Below are 24,588 nucleotides of genomic sequence, written 5' to 3'. Positions count from 1 at the left end.
CTGAATGGATGAGAAGCCTGATCTCAGCTGTCAGTCAACAGTCCAGCACAGAGCATAGGGGAAGGAGATAAGCAGAAGAGAAAATGGCTGTAGCACTCCAGGGTCTACGGCCATCATGTGCCTGTCACTCTGTCCCATATCCATCATTCAACACAGCAGCACAACCAGACAGTACTGCGGTGTCATGCATGCGCATAGGAAACTTAGTTTCTGACTTCAGTGCGGCAACTGCTGCGCCTGCACGGGTAATCGATAGAAGAGACCATTGATGGTAGGTGGACATATTATCCATCGATTATTATTATCATCCTTTATTCATATGGCGGCACAAGGGTTCTGCAGCGCCCAATTACAGAGTACATATGCACATACTCATAACAGGAAAACAGTGACTTACAGTTGAAGACATTATCGGACAAGTACAGGGTAGCTAAGCATAGCTACATCAGTAGATAACACCGAGATAAGCATCAAGGTGACCGAGAACTGCAGGATTTGGGCAGTTGAGGATTATTAAATTAAGAAAAGGATACTCACATGAGGGAGGAGGGCCCTACTCGTGAGAGCTTACATTCTAAAGGGAAGGGACAGACAGACAGGGGTGACACAGATGGGGTAGACTGAGCGTAGGACAGAGTGTTAAAATGAGATTTGGCTGGGTTTGGTAAAGAAGTGTGTCTTGAGAGCCCGTTTGAAGCTTTGTAGAGAGTCTGATGGGGAGAGGTAGGGAATTCCAAAGTAAGGGAGCAGCACGTGAAAAATCTTGGAGGTAGGAGTGGGAGGAAGTAATCAGAAGACAGGAGAGTATCCATCAATGGCAGGGGGCACCCGATGGTGAAAGGTTTAGCGTACCAACTCTAGAGCCCTAATCAGAAGAAAGGGGATTACAATAGTCTAAGTTGGAGAATACAGTGGTGCTTGAAAGTTTGTGACAAAAGTATATGAACCTTTGGGCTTAGCAGATATTTTTAAGGTGAAATTAGGGTCAGGTATTTTCAATCTATGGGATGACAATCAGGTGTGAGTGGATAACCTGTCTTTTTAAAAGAACAGTGAGCAATCAAAGGCTGATGTTCACAACACGTTTGTGGAAGTGTCTCATGCCACGAACAAAGTAGATTTCTGAGGATCTCAGAAGAAGAGTTGTTGATGCTCATGAGGCTGGAAAGGTTGCAAAACCATCTATAAATAGTTTGGACTCCACCAATCAACAGTCAGACAGATTGTGTCCATTATTACCCTCCCAAGGAGTAGTCGACCAACAAAGATCACGCCAAGAGTGTCACAACTGAGGGCTGGTGCTGACCAGGGGGAAGCCTCAGTTTTAGGGGCTGAGGTATATGTGTACCTGGGAGGCAGTACAGGGTTCTTGGACATGCAGGGAACCTTTAGAACAAATGCCCGAAGGCGTGACCAAGACAACGAAGGAAAGTTCAAAGGTTTTATTAAACACAGTTCACAGGAATACTGATGACTTGGTACTGGTAATAGGAAACACAGTTCAGAGGAATACTGATGATAGAAAACCGATGGTGACTTGGGATCGATGGCGGAACACCGATGGTGACTTGGGATCGATGGCGGAACACCGATGGTGACTTGGGATCGATGGCGGAACACCGATGGTGACTTGGGATCGATGGCGGAACACCGATGGTGACTTGGGATCGATGGCGGAACACCGATGGTGACTGGAGATCGATGGTGGAACACCGATGGTTACTGGCAGGGCAGAGCACTGCTGGAAGCTGGTGTCGGTAACTGCCAGTCACAGGATGCAATGATGAGACACTGCAGAGTCAGGCTGTACTGCAGAGAAAGTCCATGGGAGGACTGCACACTGGAATCACTGAAGACAATTGAAGCACTGACAATCTTTCCAGCCCAGGAACAAGATATTTATACCAGCTGGGAAACAGGGATTGGCTGGCTGATTAAGCAGAGTCCAGAGTGCAGCTGCTGGGTAATCAGGCCGAGAGCAGAGTACAGCTGATAGGCTGAAAAGTAACATGTGATGAAAACAATCATGGCTGCGCCCATGTTTGAACTTGGAGGGAAAGACTGTTTGTAACTTGCATGTGAAACTTAACCCTGATGCTGCCAGAATCACAGTAAAGAGATTAGAAACAATGAGATGCAGCGTGCTGCACACAGACAGTGCAGATGGAATCCAGGCTTGGAACACTGGGACAGTCTCAGGAGGCATTTGGAAGGTAAATACTGATAAGGAATTACCTGGATCGTGACAAAGAGCAAGGACTCTAATAGTTCTCAAGGTCACAAAGGAACCAAAGGTAACCTCTAAGCAACTGAAGGCCTTTCTCACATTAGCTAATGTTAATGTTCACGAGCACGCCATCAGGAGGACACTGACCAACAATGGTGTGCATGGAAGGATTGCAAGAAGAAAGCCGCTGCTCTCCAAAAAGAACATTGTTGCCAGTCTGCTAAACATCACCTCGATAAGCCAGGAGGCTATTGGAACAATGTTTTGTGGACAGGCGACTCCAAAATAGAGCTTTTTGTTTAAATGAGAAGTGTTATGTTTGGAAAAAGGAGAACATTGCATTCCAGTATTAAAAACTGCATACCATCTGTGAAACATGGTGGTGCTGGTATCATGGTTTGGGCCTGTTTTGCTGCATCTGGCCCAGGACGACTTGCCATCATTGATGGGACAATGAATTCTGATTTATACCAGAATATTCTAAAGGAAAATGTCATGACTTCTATCCATGAGCTGCATCTCAAGAGAATGTGGGTCATGCAGCAAGACAATGACCCAAAGCACACAAGTCATTCGATCAAAGAATGGTTAAAGATGAATAAATATAATGGTTTTGGAATGACCAAATCAAAGTCCTGAACTTAATCCAACCAAAAAGTTGTGGAAGGACCTAAAGTGAGCAGTTCATGGGAGGAAACCCACCAACATAACAGAGTTTAAGCTGTTTTGTACGGAGGAATGGGGCAAAATTCCTCCAAGCCGATGTTCAGGACTAATCAACAATTACCGGAAAAGCTTACATGTAGTTATTGCTGCACGAGATGGTCATATCAGATACTGAAAGCAAAGGTTCAAATACTTTTGCCACTCACAGATAAGCGACATTAAATTATTTTCCTCAATAAAAAAAAAAAAAAATGGAGCACGTCTAATTTTTTTGGTCTCATTTGGTTTTCTTTATCTACTTTTAGGACTTGTGTGAAAATCTGAGGTAGTTTTAGGCCACATTTCAGCAGAAATATAGAAAATTCTGAAGGGTTCACAAACTTTCAAGCACCACTGTACATGTGCACAAACTATACTTTTTTCAGTTTCTTGTGGGATATATGTGCTCTTTTTGGACACATTCCTTAGATGCGTAGTATTTTGATACAGATTGAATGAAGTAAGGATGCCATCTAAGCAGCAAGCTTGAGGCATAAGGCAGGTTGCTGCATTATATCCAGAAGTAGCGATGTCAGGCTTCTGCTCATGGTGAGAAGATTATTAGATCACATTTTTGAAACAATTACTTTTAAGCACAATAATGAAATCTGAAATGGCATCAAGACATTGCGTAGCATGGCCAACGTGAAAGAAAAAGATCGGTTGTAGTTATATTTGGGAGTGGCAAAAGGAGCTCATTAGACTGTATATTTTTAATTACACAGATTTATTTTACCTTGTACTCATCGTCACTTCCATGAAATGGTATGGTAGACCTGTTAAAAAGGAAAAGTATGGTTGTAAGACCACTGGAAAAACATACATTCTGCAAATGGCAAAGTATGGGACATACTCACTGAATAAACTGCAGTCCCTTTTCAATATCTTCTCTCCGTTTTTGTCTCTCCATAGAAAAACCTAAGAGAAAAAAAAAAAAAAAAGAAATCAGATTGGCGAGTGGACACAGAGGGTTATTCAGGTTTATTAACAAACCAAAACAGGACACTAATGGGCAAAACCATGTTGCACTGCAGATATAACATGTGCAGAGAGAGTTAGATTTGGGTGGGTTATATTGTTTCTGTGCAGGGTAAATACTGTGCTTTATTTTTACACTGCAATTTAGATTTCAGTTTGAGCACACCCCACCCAAATCTAACTCTCTCTGCACATGTTACATCTGCCCCACCTGCAGTGCAACATGGTTTTGCCCATTAGTTTGCTTTTTTGGTTTACTAACAACTCGGAATAACCCCCACAGTACGCAACTGAGTTAAATCTATTTTTCTGCAGGAAAAAATACTCAAGTGAGACGTTCAAAGGAGTAATATATTAAATGTAACAATACTAGCTTAACGCCTAGTTTTCTACAACAAAGAAAAGACCTAGTGGAGGAATTCAATTGAAGTGTTCATTCTAGCACCCTGGACCTAATCAGTGAGGAGGGCATATTATAAGTTTTAAGGGTAAAAATATGATTTTGGTTACCTACCAGTAAATCCTTTTCTCGTAGTCCGTAGAGGATGCTGGGGTCCACATTAGTACCATAGGGTATAGACGGGTCCACCAGGAGCCATTGGCACTTTAAGAGTTTGAGAGTGTGGGCAGCTCCCTCTATGCCCCTCCTATCAGACTCAGTCTAGAAACTCTGCCCGTGGAGACAGACATCTTCGAGAGAAGGATTTAACACAGATAGTGGCGAGATTCATACCAGCTCACACATACAAGGCACATCAAGCTAACTTATCTTGAAAACTCAGCAACCGCTGAAACATTACTAACCAAGTAACAATGCAGTATACAACTAAAAATAAAGTTGTACTGAACCAGATAAAATTTGCAGGAAAACGAAGCGCTGGGCGGGCGGGCGCCCAGCATCCTCTACGGACTACGAGAAAAGGATTTACCGGTAGGTAACCAAAATCCTATTTTCTCTTACATCCTAGAGGATGCTGCGGTCCACATTAGTACCATGGGGATGTACCAAAGCTCCCAGAATGGGAGGGAGAGCGCGGAGGCTCCTGCAAAACTGATTGACTGAACTTCAGATCATCAGAGGCCAAAGTAACGAACTTGTAGAACTTTGCAAACGTGTTCGACCCAGACCAAGTTGCAGCTCGGCAAAGTCGTAACGCCAAGACACCCCGGGCAGCCGCCCAGGAAGACCCCACTTAACGAGTAGAGTGGGCCTTGACAGACGTAGGACACGGCAAGCCTGCCGTAGAATACGCATGCTGGATAGTGAACCTGATCCAGCGAGAGATCGTCTGCTTAGAAGCAGGACACCCAATTTTCTTGGGATCATACAGGACAGAATCCGATTTCCTGTGACGAGCAGTCCTCTTCACAAAGATTTTCAGAGCCCTTACAACATCCAATGACTTTGATGAAATTGAGGAGTCAGTAGCCACTGGTACCACAATAGGTTGGTTGATATGAAATGTCGACACAACCTTCGGAAGAAACTGCTGACGTGTCCGGAGCTCAGCTCTAGCTTCGCGAAAGGCTTTTACAGGACAAAGTCCCCAACTCCGACACTTGTCTAGCAGAAGCTAAAGCCCACATCATGACAGCTTTCCATGTAAGAAATTTGATCTCAACCTCCTGTAGAGGAGGAGTCCGATTGGAGGAACTGCAACACCACGTTAAGGTTCCAAGGCGCCGTAGGCTGTACAAAGGGAGGTTGGATGTGCAGAATCCCATTCAAAAAGGTCTGAGCCTCAGGGAGGGCAGCCAATTGTTTCTGGAAGAAAATGAATAGGGCCGAAATCTGGACCTTCACAGATCCCAACCTCAGGCCCATTTAAACACCAGCTTGTAGGAAGAGTAGAAACCGTCCCAGTTGAAACTCCACCACAGTAAACTTCTTGGACTCACACCAAGATACATATATTTTTTTCCAAATTCAATGGTAATGTTTAGACGTTACTCCTTTCCTAGCCTGTATCAGGTAGGAATAATCTTGTTCGGAATGCCCTTCCGAGCTAGTATCAGGCGTTCAACCTCCATGCCGTCAAACGTAGCTGCAGTAAGTCTTGATAGGCGGACAGCCCCTGCTGCAACAGGTCCTCCCGAAGAGTTAGGTCTCGGCTCTTCTTGCAGTAGATCCAGAAGATCAGAGTACCAAGCCCTTCTTGGCCAGTCTGGACCAAGGAGGATCGCTTGAACCTTTGTTCTCCTTATGAGTTTTAGAACCCATGGGATGAGTGGTAGTGGAGGAAACACGTACACCTACCGGAACACCCACGGAGTCACTAGGGCATCCACAGCCACTGCTTGTGGGTCCCTCGACCTGGAACAATACAGCCAAAGCTTTTTGTTGAGACGAGAGGCCATCATGTCGATCTGGGGTACGCCTTAAAGATCTGTTACCTCCTTGAACACCTCTGGATGGAGATCCCACTCCCCTGGATGGAGATCGTGTCTGCTGAGGAAGTCCACTTCCCAGTTGTCTACTCCCGGAATGAAGATTGCCGACAGTGCCAACACGTGCTTTTCTGCCCAGAGGATGATTCTGGCTACCTCTGACATTGCAGCTCTGCTCTTCGTTCCGCCCTGTTGGTTTATGTAAGCCACCGTTGTCACATTGTCCGACTGCACTTGAATGGCCCGATTTCTCAGAAGATGGGCCGCTTGGAGAAGACCGTTGTAGACGGCTCTTAGTTCCATAATATTTATCGGCAGGCCAGCTTCCAGACTTGACCACCTTCCTTTGAAGGTTTCCCCATGAGTGACTGCGCCCCAGCCCCGGAGACTTGCATCCGTGGTTAGAAGGATCCAGTCCTGAAACCCGAACCTGCGGCCCTCCAGAAGGTGAGGCAATTGGAGTGAAATTCTGGCCTTTGGTGACAGACGAATTCCCTGGTGCATGTGTAGATGGGATCCCGACCACTTGTCCAGGAGATCCAGTTGAAAGGACAGAGCGTGAAACCTCCCGTACTGCAGAGCCTCGTAAGAGGCCACCATCTTCCCTAGAAGGTGAATGCACTGATGAACTGACACCCGGGCTGGCTTCAGGACATCCCGGACCATTGTTTGAATCACCAACGCTTTTTCCTCTGGGATAAACACCCTCTACACCTCCGTGTCGAGTATCATTCCCAGAAAGGACAACCTCCTGGTTGGTTCCAATTGTGATTTTGGAAGATTCAGGATCCAACCATGTTCCCTGAGAATCTGGGTCGTGAGTGTTATGGCCCGTAACAGCTTCTCCTTGGACGATGCATTCATCAGCAGATCGTCCAGATACGGAATTATGTTCACCCCCTGTCTGCGGAGGAGAATCATCATTTCCGCCATCACCTTGGTGAATACCCTCGGTGCTGTGGAGAGCCCGAATGGTAGGGCCTGGAACTGAAAAGGACAGTCCACAATGCGAATCGAAGATAAGCTTGATGCGGCAGCCAAATCGGAATGTGGAGGTACGCATCCTTGATATCCAGGGATATTAGGAATTCCCCCTCCTCCAGACCTGATACCACTGCCCTTAGAGACTCCATTTTGAACTTGAACTCCCTCAGAAAGGGGTTTCGTGATTTTAAGTTCAGAATGGGTGTAACCGAACCATCCGGTTTCGGTACCACGAAAAGGTTTGAATAGTAACCTTTGTTTTGCATATATGAGTTGATACTGGTACAATAACTTGTGCTTCCACCAACTTCTGGACGGCGTCTTGCAGGACAGTTCTGTCTGCCAGCAGAGCTGGCAAGCCTGATCTGAAAAATCGGTGAGGAGATTTTGAAATTTCAGCCTGTACCCCTTGGACACAATATCTTGCACCCAGGGGTCCAGGCCAGAGGACACCCAGACATGACTGAAATGTCCGAGTCTCACTCCCACTGGCCCCACCTCCGGGGCGTGCAGTCCACCGTCATGTGGAGGACTTTGGTGTACCTGAAGCAGGTTTCTGTTCCTGGGAACCTGCAGCCGCAGGTTTCTTGAACTTGGGCCGACCTCCCCGAAAGAAGGTGTTGGACGGCTTGGCCTTTCTGGGCTTAGTAGACCGAAAGGGCTGCGATGTAACAGAAGAAAAGGGTTTCTTCGGAGCAGGTGTAGCTGAGGGAAGAAAGGGTGACTTACCAGCCGTAGCCGTGGAGATCCACGCAACTAACGCTTCCCTAAAGAGAGCCTGACCTGTGTAGGGTAGGGTCTCCACACTTCTCCTGGATTCCGCGTCGGCAGACCACTGGCGCAACCACAGTCCTCGACGAGCGGATACTGACAAGGAGGAAATCCCTGCAGCCATGGAACCCAGGTCTTTCATGGAGTCTACCAGAAATCCTGCCGAATCCTGAATGTTACGTAAAAACAATGCAACATCACATTTCTCCATAGTATCCAAGTCCTCAAGCAACGTGCCCAACCCCTTTACTATAGCTTTGGCAATCCAAGCACTGGCAATAGTGGGACGTAGTAATGCCCCAGAAGCCGTGTAAACGTATTTGAGCGTACTGTCAATTTTACGATCAGCCGGCTCTTTCAAGGCGGTCGATCCTGGAACAGGTAAAAAGACCTTTTTTGAGAGTCTGGATACTGACGCGTCAACAATAGGCGGGTTTTCCCATTTTTTCCTATCCTCTACTGGGAAAGGAAATGCCTTCAGAACCCTTTTAGGCATCTTGAATTTTTTATCCGGGTTTTCCCAAGCCTTTTAAAATATAGCATTTAATTCATTTGACGCAGGGAAGGTTAGCGAGGCTCTTATTTTCAGTGAAGTAAGCCTCCTCAACCTGCTCGGATGTTGTATTAGCAATATTCAACACATCCCTGATAGAGGCTATCATCAACTGCACCCCTTTTGCAAGAAATGCGGACCCCCGCAACACATCTCCGTCACCGTCTGCAGTATCAAAATCGGTATCGGTATCATCCTGCATGATCTGAGTAAGAGCACGTTTATCTGAATATACAGCGGGGAGTCCTGATGTACCAGAACTGGGCCAGACTGCCATATAGAGTTCTGTAAAGCCTGAGTTGCAGATTCATTTTGTGCAACCCTATTTGAAGTCTGAGAAATCATAGATTTGATAGAGGATAACCACTCAGGCTCCCTTGCTCGAATCTGTGCTAAACCAGTGCAATCCTGATTACATGGAATGGGATCATCCTGAGAGGACATATCCTCTGCAGCATATGACACGGTCCCTGGACATTGCTTAATGGAGACCACAGACACTACACACACACACACACACACACACACACACACAGGGGAGGGCAGACAGAGTTTCACCCCCAAGAATGGCAAGAGAGACACAGAGATTGGAGCCAACCCACACACAGCGCTTTTAATATAAAGGGAGACCCCCTATCAGCGCTGACTGTGCACCTTAATAGGTTACACAGTCATTTTGCAGCCTCCCCCCCCCCCCTTCTACAACCCCCTGGTACCGTGAGAGATAGCTGGAGTTGCTGTGGAGGGACTTGCTCTTCACGGACAGCGTTGTGCAGGCAGGAAAATGGCGCTGAACGCTACTGGGTCCGCTCTGAGGAGAAGCTACGCCCCCAAAATGGCGCTGTCTTCCCACTCTTCATATGATTATACTGGCATGAGGATTTATGCTGGCAGAGATCCGGGGACCCCGACAGGCTGTGTGACCAGTGTAGGGTGTAGGCGCTGGCTCAGGGTGCCCCTCACAGCGCCGCACTATGTACCGCTGAGCCTCCGGAGCGCAGTTAATACTGCACTACTACCCTTATGCCGCCATCTTCACACCGGCCCCCCCGCTTGCAAGGGGGTCAGCCACTCACTCGCCACAAATCTTCAGCTCTGCAAGGGGGTGGCGGCATGCTGCTGGGGTGAGCGATCCCCTGTGGCAGGGAACGATCTATCCCCTCTGGAGCTCAGTGCCCTGTCAGCGGAGATAGTGGATCAGACTCCGCCGGGTGGACACTACTACCCCCCTTAGTCCCACGAAGCAGGGGGGCTGTTGCCAGCAGCCTCCCTGTAAAATAATAAACTCTAAGATAAACTTTACTAGAGAAACTCTGTAGAGCTCCCCTAGCTGTGACCAGCTCCTCCGGGCACATTATCTCAACTGAGTCTGGTAGGAGGGGCATAGATGGAAAAGCCAGCCCACACTCTATAGCTCTTAAAGTGCCAATGGCTCCTGGAGGACCCGTCTATACCCCATGGTACTAATGTGGACCCCAGCATCCTCTAGGACGTAAGAGAAATATATTATTATACGTGAGGTATCGCTACAGTATTGAGACATCGCGTCTGAAATTCTGCCCTTCAAAATTAAAATATCTTCACTGATTAGGTGCAGGGTGCTAGAATGAACAATAAGACCTGCTGTTGCTGTGGAATTTCAAGGTCTCCAACTATAAATGTATTTCTTACTTGACAGATAACTATTAATCAGACATAATGGGTCTCATGCTACAGTGTTTACTTTTAACATACAAATCTCCAAATGAAAATTTCGTTTAAAGTGTAACATAATTCACACCCACTTAATTATAAAACTTTGGAGGATATCAGTATTCATCCTTGGGGGAAGGGGGGGGATCTCTGACCCCATAAAGTTGTAACAGGGCTAGATGCATCATCGCTTGGACAGTGATAAAATAGAAAGTGATATACTACCAATCAGCTCCTAACTGTCATTTTTCAAACACAGCCTGTGACATGGCAGTAAGGAGCCGATTGGAGAGTGATAAAATGGAGAGTGAAAAAGCACCAGCCAAACGATGATGCATCTAGCCCTATATTGTTTATAGACTGATGGAACTAGATGAGCCTAGCAACTGTAGAATGTGTTCTGTTTTCCCAACTGTATTGCTTTAAAACAAAAAGACTGACAGAGTGAAAGAGAGTAGCATGCAAAGGGTGGAATGCAAATGTTTTGCACCCTTGATCTTGTCTGAAGTGACGGTAATTTGCGTGGTGCCATTCAACTCGGGGTTTTTTTGCGCAGCTATCGCGCCCATAGAGGTCAAGTTTAGCTACATAAAAGCAGCTAAGCCCTACTAAAGTGCTGGGCGCGATCGCGTAAAATAGGATTTTTAATACCCATCGGTAAATCCTTTTCTCTTAGCCCGTAGAGGATGCTAGGGTCACTTCAAGAACCATGGGGTATAGACGGGATCCACAGGAGACATGGGCACTTTAAGACTTTCAAAGGGGTGTGAACTGGCTCCTCCCTCTATGCCCCTCCTCCAGACTCTAGTAACAGGAACTGTGCCCAGGGAGACGGACATTTAGAGGAAAAGGATTTATTGTTAAACCACGGTGAGCATCTTACCAGCTCACACCTCAAGCATGCCAGAGAACGTGGCATTCAATAGAACACAAGCCAACGGCATGAAGAATTTTCAGCACTATGCCGACAAAACCGTAACAACCTGTGTGAAACCACAACCAATAAACTGCAGATACAGTACGCACTGGGACGGGCGCCCAGCATCCTCTACGGACTAAGAGAAAAGGATTTACCAGTAGGTATTAAAATCCTATTTTCTCATACGTCCTAGAGGATGCTGGGGTCACTTCAAGAACTATGGGGTTTATACTAAAGCTTTAGAACCGGCGGGAGAGTGCGGATGACTCTGCAGCACCGATTGACCAAACATGGAGGTCCTCATTAGCCAGGGTATCAAACTTGTAGAACTTCGTAAAGGTGTTTGAACCCGACCAAGTAGCTGCTCGGCAAAGTTGTAATGCCGAGACCCCCCGGGCAGCCGCCCAGGACGAGCCCACCTTTCTGGTAGAATGGGCCTTCACCGATTTCGGTAATGGCAATCCAGCCGTAGAATGAGCCTGCTGAATCGTATGACAGATCCAGCGCGCAATAGTCTGCTTGGAAGCAGGAGCTCCAATTTTATTGTGAGCATACAGGACAAACAGAGCCTCTGTTTTCCTAAACTGAGCCGTTCTGGCAACATAAATTTTCAAAGCTCCTACTACATCGAGAAGCTTCGATTCCAGCAAGGCGTCAGTATCCACTGGCACCACAATAGGTTGGTTCAAGTGGAACGACGAAACCACTTTTGGAAGAAACTGCTGACGAATCCTCAACTATGCTCTATCTTCATGGAAGATCAAATAAGGGCTCTTGTGAGACAAGGCCGCCAATTCAGACACCCGCCTTGCGGATGCCAAGGCCAACAGCATGACCACTTTCCAAGTAAGGTTCAAACCAATAAGGGCACAAAGGGAGGTTGGATGTGCAACACAACTTTCACGAAGGTCTGAACTTCTGGAAGGGAGGCCAATTGTTTTTGGAAGTAAACCGATAAAGCTGAATTTTGAACTTTAATTGAGCCCAACTTTAGGCCCGAATCCACACCGGCTTGTAGAAAATGGAGAAAACGTCCTAACTGAAATTCTTCCGTAGGAGCCTCCTTGGATTCACACCAAGACACGTATTTTCTCCAAATACGGTGGTAATGTGTAGACGTTACTCCTTTCCTGGCCTGAATAAGAGTGGGGATGACTTCCTTGGGAATACCCTTTCGGCCTTGGATCCGGCGTTCAACCTCCAAGCCGTCAAACGAAGTCGCGGTAAGTCTTGGAACACGCACGGCCCCTGCTGTAACAGATCCTCCCTCAGAGGAAGAGGCCAGGGATCTCCTATAAGTAATTCCTGCAGATCCGGATACCAAGCCCTTCTTGGTCAGTCTGGAACAATGAGGATCGCTTGAACCTTTGTTCTTCTTATGATCTTTATCACTTTGGAATGAGTGGAAGCGGAGGAAACCCGTACACCGACTGAAACACCCACTGTGTCATCAGGGTGTCCACTGCTATTGCTTGAGGGTTTTTCGACCTGGAACAATATCTCTGAAGTTTCTTGTTGAGGCGAGACGCCATCATGTCTATTTGAGGAATTCCCCAAAGACTTGTCACTTCTGCAAAGTCCTCTTGATGAAGACCCCACTCTCCTGGGTGGAGATCGTGTCTGCTGAGGAAGTCTGCTTCCCAGTTGTCCACTCCTGGAATGAAGATCGCTGACAGAGCGCTTGTATGCTTTTCCTCCCAATGGAGCACATTTGTGGCCTCTGCCATTGCCGCTCTGCTCTTTGTTCCACCCTGGCGGTTTATGTACGCTACTGCTGTTATGTTGTCTGACTGAATCAAGACGGGCCGATTGCGAAGATGTTCCGCTTGCAGAAGGCCGTTGTGAATGGCCCTTAACTCCAGAACGTTTATGTGTAGACATTTCCTGGCTTGACCATCTTCCCTGGAAGCTTTCCCCCTGCATGACTGCTCCCCAGCCTCGGAGACTCGCATCCGTGGTCACTAAGATCCAGTCCTTGATCCCGAACCTGCGTCCCTCTAGGAGGTGAGAGCTGTGCAGCCACCACAGGAGTGAGATTCTGGTCTTGGAAGACAGGGTTATCCTTCGGTGCATATGCAGATGGGACCCGGACCACTTGTCCAACAGGTCCCACTGAAACACTCTGGCATGTAATCTGCCAAACTGAATGGCCTCGTAGGCCGCCACCATCTTTCCCAGCAACCGAGTGCATTGATGGATCGATACTCTTGCTGGTTTTAGCATTTGTTTGACCAGGTTCTGAATTTCCAGAGCTTTTTCCACTGGAAGAAAGACTCTCTGTAATTCTGTGTCCAGAATCATTCCCAAAAACGCCAGCCGTCTCGTCGGAACCAACTGTGATTTTGGCAAGTTTAGGAGCCAACCATGTTGCTGCAGAATGGTCAGGGAGAGCGTAATGTTCTGCATCAATTGGTCCCTGGATCTCGCCTTTATCAGGAGATCGTCCAAGTACGGGATAATCGTGACTCCTTGATTGCGTAGGAGAACCATCATTTCGGCCATTACTTTGGTGAAAACCCTCGGAGCCGTGGACAGACCAAACGGCAACGTCTGAAATTGGTAATGACAATCCCGAACTGCAAACCACAGGTAAGCCTGATGTGGGGGATAAAATAGGATTTTAATACCTACCGGTAAATCTCTTAGTCCGTAGAGTATGCTGGGGTCACTTCAAGAACCATGGGGTATAGACGGGATCCGCAGGAGACATGGGCACTTTAAGACTTTCAAATGGTGTGACCTGGCTCCTCCCTCTATGCCCCTGTTCCAGACTCCAGTTTAAGGGACTGTGCCCAGGGAGATGGACATTTCGAGGAAAGGATTTATTGTTAAAACACGGTGAGCATCTTACCAGCTCACACCTCAAGCATGCCTCAGAACGTGGTATTCAACAGAACACAAGCCAACGGCATGAAGAATTTGCAGCCATATGATGACAAAAAACGTAACACAACCTGTGTGTAACCACAACCAATAACTGCAGATACAGTACGCACTGGGACGGGCGCCCAGCATCCTCTACGGACTAAGAGAAAAGGATTTACCAGTAGGTATTAAAATCCTATTTTCTCATACGTCCTAGAGGATGCTGGGGTCACTTCAAGAACCATGGGGTTATACCAAAGCTCTAGAATGGGCGGGAGAGTGCGGACGACTCTGCAGTACCGAATGACCAAACGTGAGGTCAACCTCAGCCAAGGTATTAAAATTGTAAAACATAGCCCAATTTTTTGCTAAATAGCTGCTCGGCAAAGTTGCAATGCCGAAACTCCCCGGTCAACCGCCCCAGGCGAGCCCACCTTTCTGGTAGAATGGGCCTTCACCTATTTCGGTAACGCCAATCCTGCCGTAAGATGAGCATGCTGAATCGTACCACAGATCCAGCGCGCAACTGTCTGCTTGGAAGTAGGACACCCAATCTTGCTGGGAGCAAACAGGACAAACAGAGGCTGTGTTCCTAAACGGAGACGTCCTGGCGTCATAAATTTTCAAAAACTCTGACCACATGCAGAGACTTCGATTCAGCGAAGGCGTCCATAGCCACAGGCACCACCATAGGTTGGTATATGTGGGAAGAAGAAACCACCGGTAGAAATTATTGACGAGTTTCCAACTCTGCTCTATCTTCATGGAAGATCAAATAAGGCATCTTGTGAGGCCAGACCGCTAACTCAGACACTCGCCTTGTGTATGCCAAGGCCAACCTGACGAACACTTTATCAGTGAGGAGTTTCACTCCGCCTTACGTAAAGGTTCGAACCAATGTGATTGAAGGAACGGCAACACCCAATTAAGATCCCCTGGTGCCACTGTGGCACAAAAGGAGGTTGGATGTGCAGCACTCCCTTCACGACAGTCTGAACTTCTGAAAGGGAGTCCAATTGATTCTGAAAGAAAACCGATAAGGCCGATTTTGATTGCTGAAAACTACCGTAGGCGTCTTCTTGGATTCACACCAAGAAACTTATTTTCCCCAAAACGGTAGTAACGTTTAGACGTTACCCCTTTTCTAATCCGAATAAGTGTGGGAACTACTTCCGTGGGAATACCCTTACGGACTAAGATCTGGCGCTCAACCGCCATGTCGTCAAACGTAGCCACGGTAAGTCCTAATACACGCATGGCCCCTGCCGCCACAGGTCCTCGCACAAAGGAAAAGGCCAGGGATCTCCTATGAGTAATTACTGAGATCTGGATACCAAGCTCTCCTTGGCCAGTCTGGGACCATGAGGCTCGTCCGAATTTCCTTTTTATGAACCCAGAACTTTTGGAATGAGAGAAAATGTAGGGAATACATATACCGACTGAAAACACCCACGGTGTCACCAGTGCCTTTACTGTTCCTGTTTGAGGGTCCCTTGACCTGGAACTCTGAAGCTTCTTGTTGAGACGAGATGCCATCATTCCTACTTGAAGAAATCCCAATGACATGTCTTCGAAGACTACTTGGAAGACGTCTCCCCTCTCCTGGATGGAGATCGTCTGCTGAGGAAGTCTGCTTCCCAGTCGTCCACTCCTGGAACGAACATTACTGACAAAACGCTTGTATGTTTTTCCTCCCCGCGGAAAATCCTTGTGGCTTCTGCCATTGCTGTTCTGTTTTTCGTTGTAGAAAATAATTGTAAACGGCCCTTAACTCTAGACCGTTAATGTGGTGATCAGTTTCCTAACTTGACCATCTTCCTTGGAAGTTTTCCTCTTGAGTGACTGCCCCCCAGCCTCGGAGGCTTGCATCCGTGGTCACTAGGATCCAGTCCTGGATCCCGACATTGCGCCCCTCTAGGAGGTAAGAAATGCGCAGCCACCACAGGAGTGAGATTCTGGTCTTGGAAGACAGGATTATCCTCCGGTGTAAGTGTAGGTGGGAACCGGACCCCTTGTCCAACAGGTCCCTCTGGAACACCCTGGCATGGAAACTGCCAAATTGAGTGGAATCGTAGGCCGCAACCATCTTTTCCAGCAACCGAATGTATTAATGAAATGACATTCTTGCTGGTCTCGGAATTTGTTTGACCAGACTCTGGATCTCCAGAGCCTTTTCCACTGGAAGTACAAAACTCCTTGTAGTTCTGTGTCTAGTATTATTCCCAAAACAGACAACAGCGTCGTCGGGACCAACAGTGATTCTGGCAAGTTCAGGAGCTAACCCTGTTGTTGAAGAACTGTCAGGGAGAGTGCAACGTTTTGTACCAACTGGTTCCTTGAACATCAGGGGACCGTCCCAGTACGGGAAAACGGTGACTCCTTACAAGCGACGGAGAAGCATCATTACCACCACCACCCTGGTGAAAATCCTTGGAGCCGTGGACAGACCCACGGCAACGTCTGAAATTGGTAATAACACCCCTGAATTGCAAACCTCAGGCAAGACTAATGCGGAGGTTCTTTATGGAAATTTTTTTATTTATTTATTTTTAGATTGGAGATCACTGCCCTGAGAGATTCCATCTTGGATTTGAATTTCTTTAAGTAGAAAATGAGGGATTTCAGATTTAGGATTGGTCTGACTGAGCCGTCTGGTTTCGGGACCACGAAGAGGCTTGGATAAAAAACCTTTTCCCTGTTGTGACAGGGAAAAACCAGGTCAATGACCTGATCCTAATACAACCTTAGTATTGTGTCGCATACTACCTCCTTGTCCGGAGGAGAATCTCTAATTTGAAAAATTGGTGAGGGGAAACGTCTGGAAACTCCAGTATGTACCCTTGGGACACTATTCGTAAAACAAACGGTTCCAGGTCCGTTGCAGGACTGACTGAAGAGTTTTTAGACGTGGCCCCACCGGTGTGGACTCCTGCAAGAGAGTCCCAGCGTCATGCGGTGGATGTGGCAGAACAGAGGATGATGTCTGATCCTGTGATCTTCAAGAGGTTGCGGACCTCTTACCTCTTCTCCCTCCGCTATCTACAAAGAAAAAGGGAATCTGTATCTATTGGGCCGAGATGACTGCATCCGACAATGATGCGTCATCATCCGTTGTGAGGGAACATAGGGCAAGAAGGCAGACCTACCAGCGGCAGCTGTCGAAATCAAATTAACTAAGCCGTCACCAAACCAGGCTTCACCTTCATAGGGCAGAGACTCTATTTCTTCTTGGAGTCAGCATTAGCATTACATTGGTGAATCCACAACAACCTCCTAACCGAGACCACCATGGAATTGGCCTGTGAACCCAATAGTCCTATATCCCTTGCAGTCGCACGAAAGTATGCTGCAGTGTTCTTGATATGACCCAACGGAAGAAGGATATCTATATTGGATGACAAGGCATCCGACCAATTTTTGAATACTACTACTCCCCCATGCGCATGTAATGGCAGGTCTATTCAAAGTACGCGTGGACACATAACCATAAAATAACGTATCTTCCTGCATACGATACGCTGTTTGCGACAGGGCCCCATGCAGAACAGGGGGTGACTCCCACTTTATTTTGTCCTCGGCAGGAAAAGAATAAACAATCGGAATCCACTTGAGGATTTGAAACCATCTTGTCAGGGCTGACCTAGACTTTCTCACACAGAGCGCTCAGCACATGAGAAGGCGGAATGTTACCTCAGCTTTCATTATTAATTTTTATATCTATCTATCCCCACATATAGACCCTTTTGTCAGTAACAGCAGGGTCCTCAGCGACGGTAATACGTCCTTAATTTGCATTAATCATATACTGAATGCTCTCTTTTGTGGATCTAATCAGGAAACATTATGGTCGACATGACTGTGATAAATCTCAGTTGGTTGGTTTGTTAGTTTGTTTAGTTAAAACGGTTTTATTATTTATTTTATTTATTAACAGTTTCTTATATAGCACAGCAAATTCCGTTGCGCTTTACAATTTGAAATAACAATAACAAACTGGGTGATAACAGTCATAGAGGTAGGAAGGCCCTGCTCGCAAGCTTACAATCTATAGGGAAATAGGCATATGTACACAAGGAAAGGTGCTATCTATTGCATAGAATGAAAAGACATGTGAGGATATGTGTGGACTGTACAGAGTGGATGTAATTTGATAGGAAGGTTTATGAAAGTTATGTGGGCGGTTCAGGAATTTGATACGCTTGCCTAAAGAGGTGAGTTTTGAGGGAACGCTTGAAGGTTTGGAGACTAGAGGAGAGTCTTATTGTGCGTGGTAGGGCATTCCACAGAGTGGGTGCAGCCCGATGAAAGTCCTGCAGTCGTGAGTGGGAGCGAGTAATGAGTGTGGATGAGAGACGCAGGTCTTGTGAAGAGCAAAGAGGTCGGGTTGGGAGATATTTTGTGATAAGCGAAGTGATGTACGTTGGTGTAGTTTGGTTAATGGCCTTGTGTGTGAGTAAAAGTATTTTATATTGAATGCGGTAGAGTACAGGTAACCAATGGAGGGACTGACAGAGTGGATCTGCAGACGATGAACGTCTAGCGAGGAAGATCAGCCTCGCAGCTGCATTCAGAATGGATTGTAGTGGTGAGAGTCTCGTTTTGGGAAGACCAGTTAGGAGACTATTGCAATAATCAATGCGGGAGATAATGAGAGCGTGGATTAGAGTTTTAGCAGTGTCTTGTGTAAGGTATGGTCGTATTTTGGATATGTTTTTTAGATGCATGTAACATGATCTTGAGACAGATTGAATGTGGGGAACAAAGGACAGATCAGAGTCAAGGATGACACCTAGGCAGCGAGCTTGTGGGGTAGGGTAGATAGTCGAGTTTTCAACAGTGATAGAGATATCAGGTTGGTACCTACTATTGGCCGGTGGAAATATAATTAACTCTGTCTTTGAAATATTAAGTTTGAGGTGGCGAGATGTCATCCAGGATGAGATGGCAGAAAGGCACTAGTTTTATTACTAGTCATTGCTGGGGGAGGGTTCATTGGAGTTTGGGTGTAATCAGTGTATTCACATGCTTGGTCCATTACTTAGGCTTGTGGGCCATTACTTCAAAGGACATTATTCAAAGGATAACTACAAGTTTAAAAATAATTTCGACGTTACACCGACGTTAAAACGAAGGAAAACAGAAGGACAACAATCTATCCACAATCTGGACCACTAAAGGACATCTTTCAAACAAATGTGAATCCAGATCCTCTACACATCAAACTACTCCAGCCTGAGTAACCCATACTTACAACTTAAATCTGTGATAGGAACGCTACTAGACCTTTCCACTTAACCTGCAACTACTCAAATTTATGTCTATAGCTTACCAAAACCATCTGAATTCTCACCTGTACCAATGTTATCTGTCTTTTTACACTATGAAAAGACATCCCCAAACTGCTCACTACAGCTCTCTCTTATGCAAACTCATGTATGTTTTTTGATGTAATGATTGGCTTGTAATTGGCATTGCATGTGTGGGGAAGTTGCACAGTGAAACATAGTTTATTATTGCATGCTCTCTGGTGTTTACCTCCTTTGATCATTTGCTCATTGTGTTCAGGTGCACTATATCTATACATTTAGAGAGGTGTATTCATGGTGTAAAGGACACAGTGTGATTCCTGATTAGTAAAAAAAAAAATATATATATATAAACCAGTTCTATGCTCCGGCAATGGGGCTGACTTGCTCCGGTGCCCTCCTCCAGGTATAGCTACCAGATGGATACCAACAAGGACAAATGAGGCGGCACTCAGAGTCTTCAAACAAATTTAGAAATTGTAATGGTGCATCAACGTTTCGGGGTCTCCCCCTTCATCAGGATTAGTGCAGTACAGAACAAAATGTGCTTAAATAGAACTTACCCCCCTTCAGGAACATCCCCTCCAGCGTGCGTCCGTGGCCGCGCCATCCCGGCGTCCAGCCCGCCGCCCTCAGCGGAAGTGACGCGTCGGCGCCCGGAGGCCTATATACCTGCATCCCGCATACATAAGGGATGCAGGCGGTTAGACATTTGATCACTGGGAATGTGTTATATGAGGGGCCCGATATTGATTTTTTCATGTCTTTGTTAAATTTTACGTTGACGCATAGTTTTTTCAGTTTTGATGGCCAGTTCTATAGGCAGCAGACGGGGTGTGCCATGGGATCTTCCGTGGCCCCCTCGTTTGCCAATGCATACATGTGGGAGGTGGAACGCAATTTGTTTTTCACTAACAGCCTGGTATCTAGTAGGTTGTTTCAATACTACAGATACATAGACGATTTGTTTTTAATGTGGCATGGCGAGGCGACTGATTTACAAGAGATTGTTGAAACACACAACGCCACCGATAGTCCAATCAAATTGACACTGAGTAGCAGTCGTAGTGACATATGTTTTTTGGATCTGAGGATTAGTTTACAGGATGGCATAGTTGTGACATCTCTTTACAAAAAACCTACTGATCGTAATACCATCCTTAGATACGACAGTTGTCATCCATTATCCACTGTCAGGAGTGTACCGTATTCTCAACTCCTGAGAGTGTGCAGAATTAACAGCAATATAGCTGAAAGAGACAAGCAATTGGATGAAATGGAATCTAGATTGCTCGCCAGAGGTTACCCACGGCAACTATTAGCACAGGCCAGAGAAAAAGCCCTAAGTAAGAATAGAATCGAAAGTTTAGTACCAAAGGGTGCTAAAAAATTGGGCGATGTCATCCCCTGGGTGTGTGATTTCAATGCACATAGTAACCATACACAAAAGCAGGTAAAGAAACTATGGCCACTAGTAGCCACAGATCCTGATTTACCAATGTTCCGCCATCAGAGAGTGATGCCCAGTTTCATGAAAGGAAGGAGCATCAAGGACATGGTAGTCAAAACAGACATGGCAAAATTTAAGGAAACCCCAAAGCATTTCCTGCAACGCAAAAATGGTTGCTTTAAATGCACGGGGTGTACAACCTGCTCGCATATGTCGGTAGGAGATAGTATAACACATCCCTGTACAGGTAAAAAATTCCCCATTAAATGGCCATTAACCTGCACTACCAAATTTGTAGTATATGCCATCATCTGCCCGTGTGGCAGATACTACATTGGCAAGACTGAATGCCAGTTTAAAATCAGGATGGCACAACACAGGTTGGCCATCCGGAACGCCCTGGCAACAGGCAAGGGGGACCAACCTGTAGCAAAACACTTTGTTGAACATAGACATACCATGGCCACCTTCAAACATAGAATCATAGACCATGTACCTGAGTCTATGCGAGGCGGTAACAGAGGTAAAAAACTCTTACAATTAGAGTCCAGGTGGATCCATAGGCTAAATACACTTAGACCCGCTGGGCTAAATGACAATTTGGGTCTCATTAACTTTATCTAGGCAGGATAGCTGTTCTTCTATTTAGAGTCAGCAGGATACCAGCGGAGACTTTCCGCTTAGAGAGGATGCGAGGCGTCCCCCGACCACTGTGCGTTGAAATGAATTAGCTAAAAGCAGCAAGCAGAAGAATATGTTAGCCGGCTTAAAGTGTAAAACCAGTGCAGGATATCTGTAAATTTCCATGTTTTGCTATGTTATGCTTTATATATATGAATTGAGGTAATAATAGATTGAGGTGGAGTCAAAAGGGTGGGTTCACCAGTGCATGTTAATGTGATATTTTGTTTTTATTAGTGGTTTTCACTTATGTTTTTTATTAATTTTTTTGAAATTTTTAAAAAAAGTTGTTTGTATGTATATGCAAATAATGTTTTATCACCTAGCACCAAATCAAGAGAGCACACCAATTTTTAACACTGTTTTATGATAAGTATACAGGCATAAGAACAGTGATTTAAAGTAAGGATCACGTCCCTGTATCACTAATGGGTGTTTACATTCCTCTCTGTTGCTAGGCAGCGTGTGACCGTGGACGCGCCTCCGGGCGCCGACGCGTCACTTCCGCTGAGACGCTGAGGGCGGCGGGCTGGACGCCGGGATGGCGCGGCCACGGACGCACGCTGGAGGGGATGTTCCTGAAGGGGGGTAAGTTCTATTTAAGCACATTTTGTTCTGTACTGCACTAATCCTGATGAAGGGGGAGACCCCGAAACGTTGATGCACCATTACAATTTCTAAATTTGTTTGAAGACTCTGAGTGCCGCCTCATTTGTCCTTGTTGATATATATATATATATATATATATATATATATAAATATATAAAACACTGAGCAACATCCCCAAACAGGTAATCTCTTCCTTTAAACTTGTCATTTATTTTGTACAGTTTGGACATGGCTACTAATAACAAATGCACAGACAAAAATCTTAAAGCTAGGTGTGCAAATGCTAGGAGCTTAGGAGACAAAATTCCAGAGCTAATTGCAATAATGACAAGGGATAACCTAGATTTTGTGGCAATTACAGAGTCATGGTGCAATGAAAATCATGACTGGGACATAGCTATACCAGGATACAATTTATTTAGGAAAGATAGAATAGGAAGAATAGGAGGAGGGGTAGCAATGTATGTGAAAAAAAGCATAAATGCTACTTTAATACAAAATATTGAAGACAAAACTGAGGCCCTTTGGGTCACCATAGAAACCGGGGAGAAGGATGTTATTCGCATTAGGGTGATCTATAGACCACCAGGCCAGGGGCAGGATTTGGATTGGAACCTATTGTTGGACATCACTAAAATTAGATTTACTTACCGGTAAATCTATTTCTCGTAGTCCGTAGTGGATGCTGGGGACTCCGTAAGGACCATGGGGAATAGACGGGCTCCGCAGGAGACATGGGCACTTTAAGAAAGAATTTGGATTCTGGTGTGCTCTGGCTCCTCCCTCTATGCCCCTCCTCCAGACCTCAGTTAGAGAAACTGTGCCCGGAAGAGCTGACAGTACAAGGAAAGGATTTTGGGAATCCAGGGTAAGACTCATACCAGCCACACCAATCACACCGTATAACTTGTGATAACTTTACCCAGTTAACAGTATGAACAACAACAGAGCATCAGATCAACCCTGATGCAACTATACATAACCCTTATTTAAGCAATAACTATATACAAGCATTTGCAGAAGAAGTCCGCACTTTGGACGGGCGCCCAGCATCCACTACGGACTACGAGAAATAGATTTACCGGTAAGTAAAATCTTATTTTCTCTAACGTCCTAGTGGATGCTGGGGACTCCGTAAGGACCATGGGGATTATACCAAAGCTCCCAAACGGGCGGGAGAGTGCGGATGACTCTGCAGCACCGAATGAGCAAACACAAGGTCCTCCTCAGCCAGGGTATCAAACTCGTAGAACTTTGCAAAGGTGTTTGAACCTGACCAAGTAGCCGCTCGGCAAAGCTGTAATGCCGAGACCCCTCGGGCAGCCGCCCAAGAAGAGCCCACCTTCCTTGTGGAATGGGCCTTAACTGATTTAGGCAGCGGCAACCCTGCCGCAGAATGAGCCTGCTGTATCGTGTTACAGATCCAGCGAGCAATCATTTGCTTTGAAGCAGGCGCCCCAAGCTTGGTGGAAGCATACAGGATAAACAAAGATTCTGTTTTCCTGACCTTAGCCGTTCTGGCTACATAAACCTTCAAAGCCCTGACCACATCCAGTGACTCGGAATCCTCCAAGTCAGTAGTAGCCACAGGCACCATGATAGGTTGGTTTATATGAAAGGATGAAACCACTTTCGGCAGAAATTGTGGGCGGGTCCGCAATTCTGCTCTATCCGCATGGAAAACCAGATAAGGGCTTTGATGTGACAAAGCCGCCAATTCTGACACACGCCTAGCCGAAGCCAAGGCTAATAGCATGACCACCTTCCACGTGAGATATTTCAATTCCACCGTTTTGAGTGGTTCAAACCAGTGTGATTTCAGGAAACTCAACACCACGTTAAGATCCCAAGGTGCCACTGGAGGCACAAAAGGGGGCTGAATATGCAGCACTCCCTTTACAAACGTCTGAACTTCAGGCAGAGAAGCCAGTTCTTTTTGAAAGAAAATGGATAAGGCCAAAATCTGAACCTTAATGGAACCCAATTTAAGGCCCAAAGTCACTCCCGCCTGTAGGAAGTGAAGGAAACGGCCCAGCTGGAATTCCTCCGTAGGGGCATTCCTGGCCTCACACCAAGCCACATATTTTCGCCATATATGGTGATAATGTGGATCGGTCACATCCTTCCTAGCCTTTATCAGCGTAGGAATAACTTCATCCGGAATGCCTTTTTCTGCTAGGATCCGGCGTTCAACCGCCATGCCGTCAAACGCAGCCGCGGTAAGTCTTGGAAAAGACAAGGCCCCTGTTGCAACAAGTCCTGTCTTAGAGGCAGAGGCCACAGGTCCTCTGTGAGCATTTCTTGCAGATCTGGATACCAAGTCCTTCTTGGCCAATCCGGAACAATGAGTATTGTTCTCACTCCTCTTTTTCTTATGATTCTCAGCACCTTGGGTATGAGAGGAAGAGGAGGAAATACATAGAATGACTGGAACACCCACGGTGTCACCAGTGCGTCCAC

At 46.2% G+C, this 24,588-nt stretch overlaps 1 protein-coding gene across 1 annotated transcript in view; it reads right to left on the bottom strand.

Annotated features, from left to right (window-relative positions):
* The window catches only part of LOC134958822 (zinc finger CCCH domain-containing protein 7B-like), a 296,536-nt gene that overhangs the window by 248,801 nt on the left and 23,147 nt on the right, over positions 1-24,588 (bottom strand). Inside the window, exons 3-4 of the mRNA XM_063941538.1 lie at positions 3,790-3,850; positions 3,669-3,708 (exon numbers count right to left, since the gene is read on the bottom strand). Coding sequence (XP_063797608.1) covers positions 3,669-3,708; positions 3,790-3,850 — 101 coding nt within the window. The remainder of the gene's footprint in view (positions 1-3,668; positions 3,709-3,789; positions 3,851-24,588) is intronic.

This window comes from Pseudophryne corroboree, chromosome 9, assembly GCF_028390025.1.
Source record: "Pseudophryne corroboree isolate aPseCor3 chromosome 9, aPseCor3.hap2, whole genome shotgun sequence".
In the NCBI taxonomy this organism is placed as follows: Eukaryota; Metazoa; Chordata; class Amphibia; order Anura; family Myobatrachidae; genus Pseudophryne; species Pseudophryne corroboree.
Note: the sequence above shows the minus strand (reverse complement) of the source record. Positions and strands in the feature narration are given on the sequence as shown.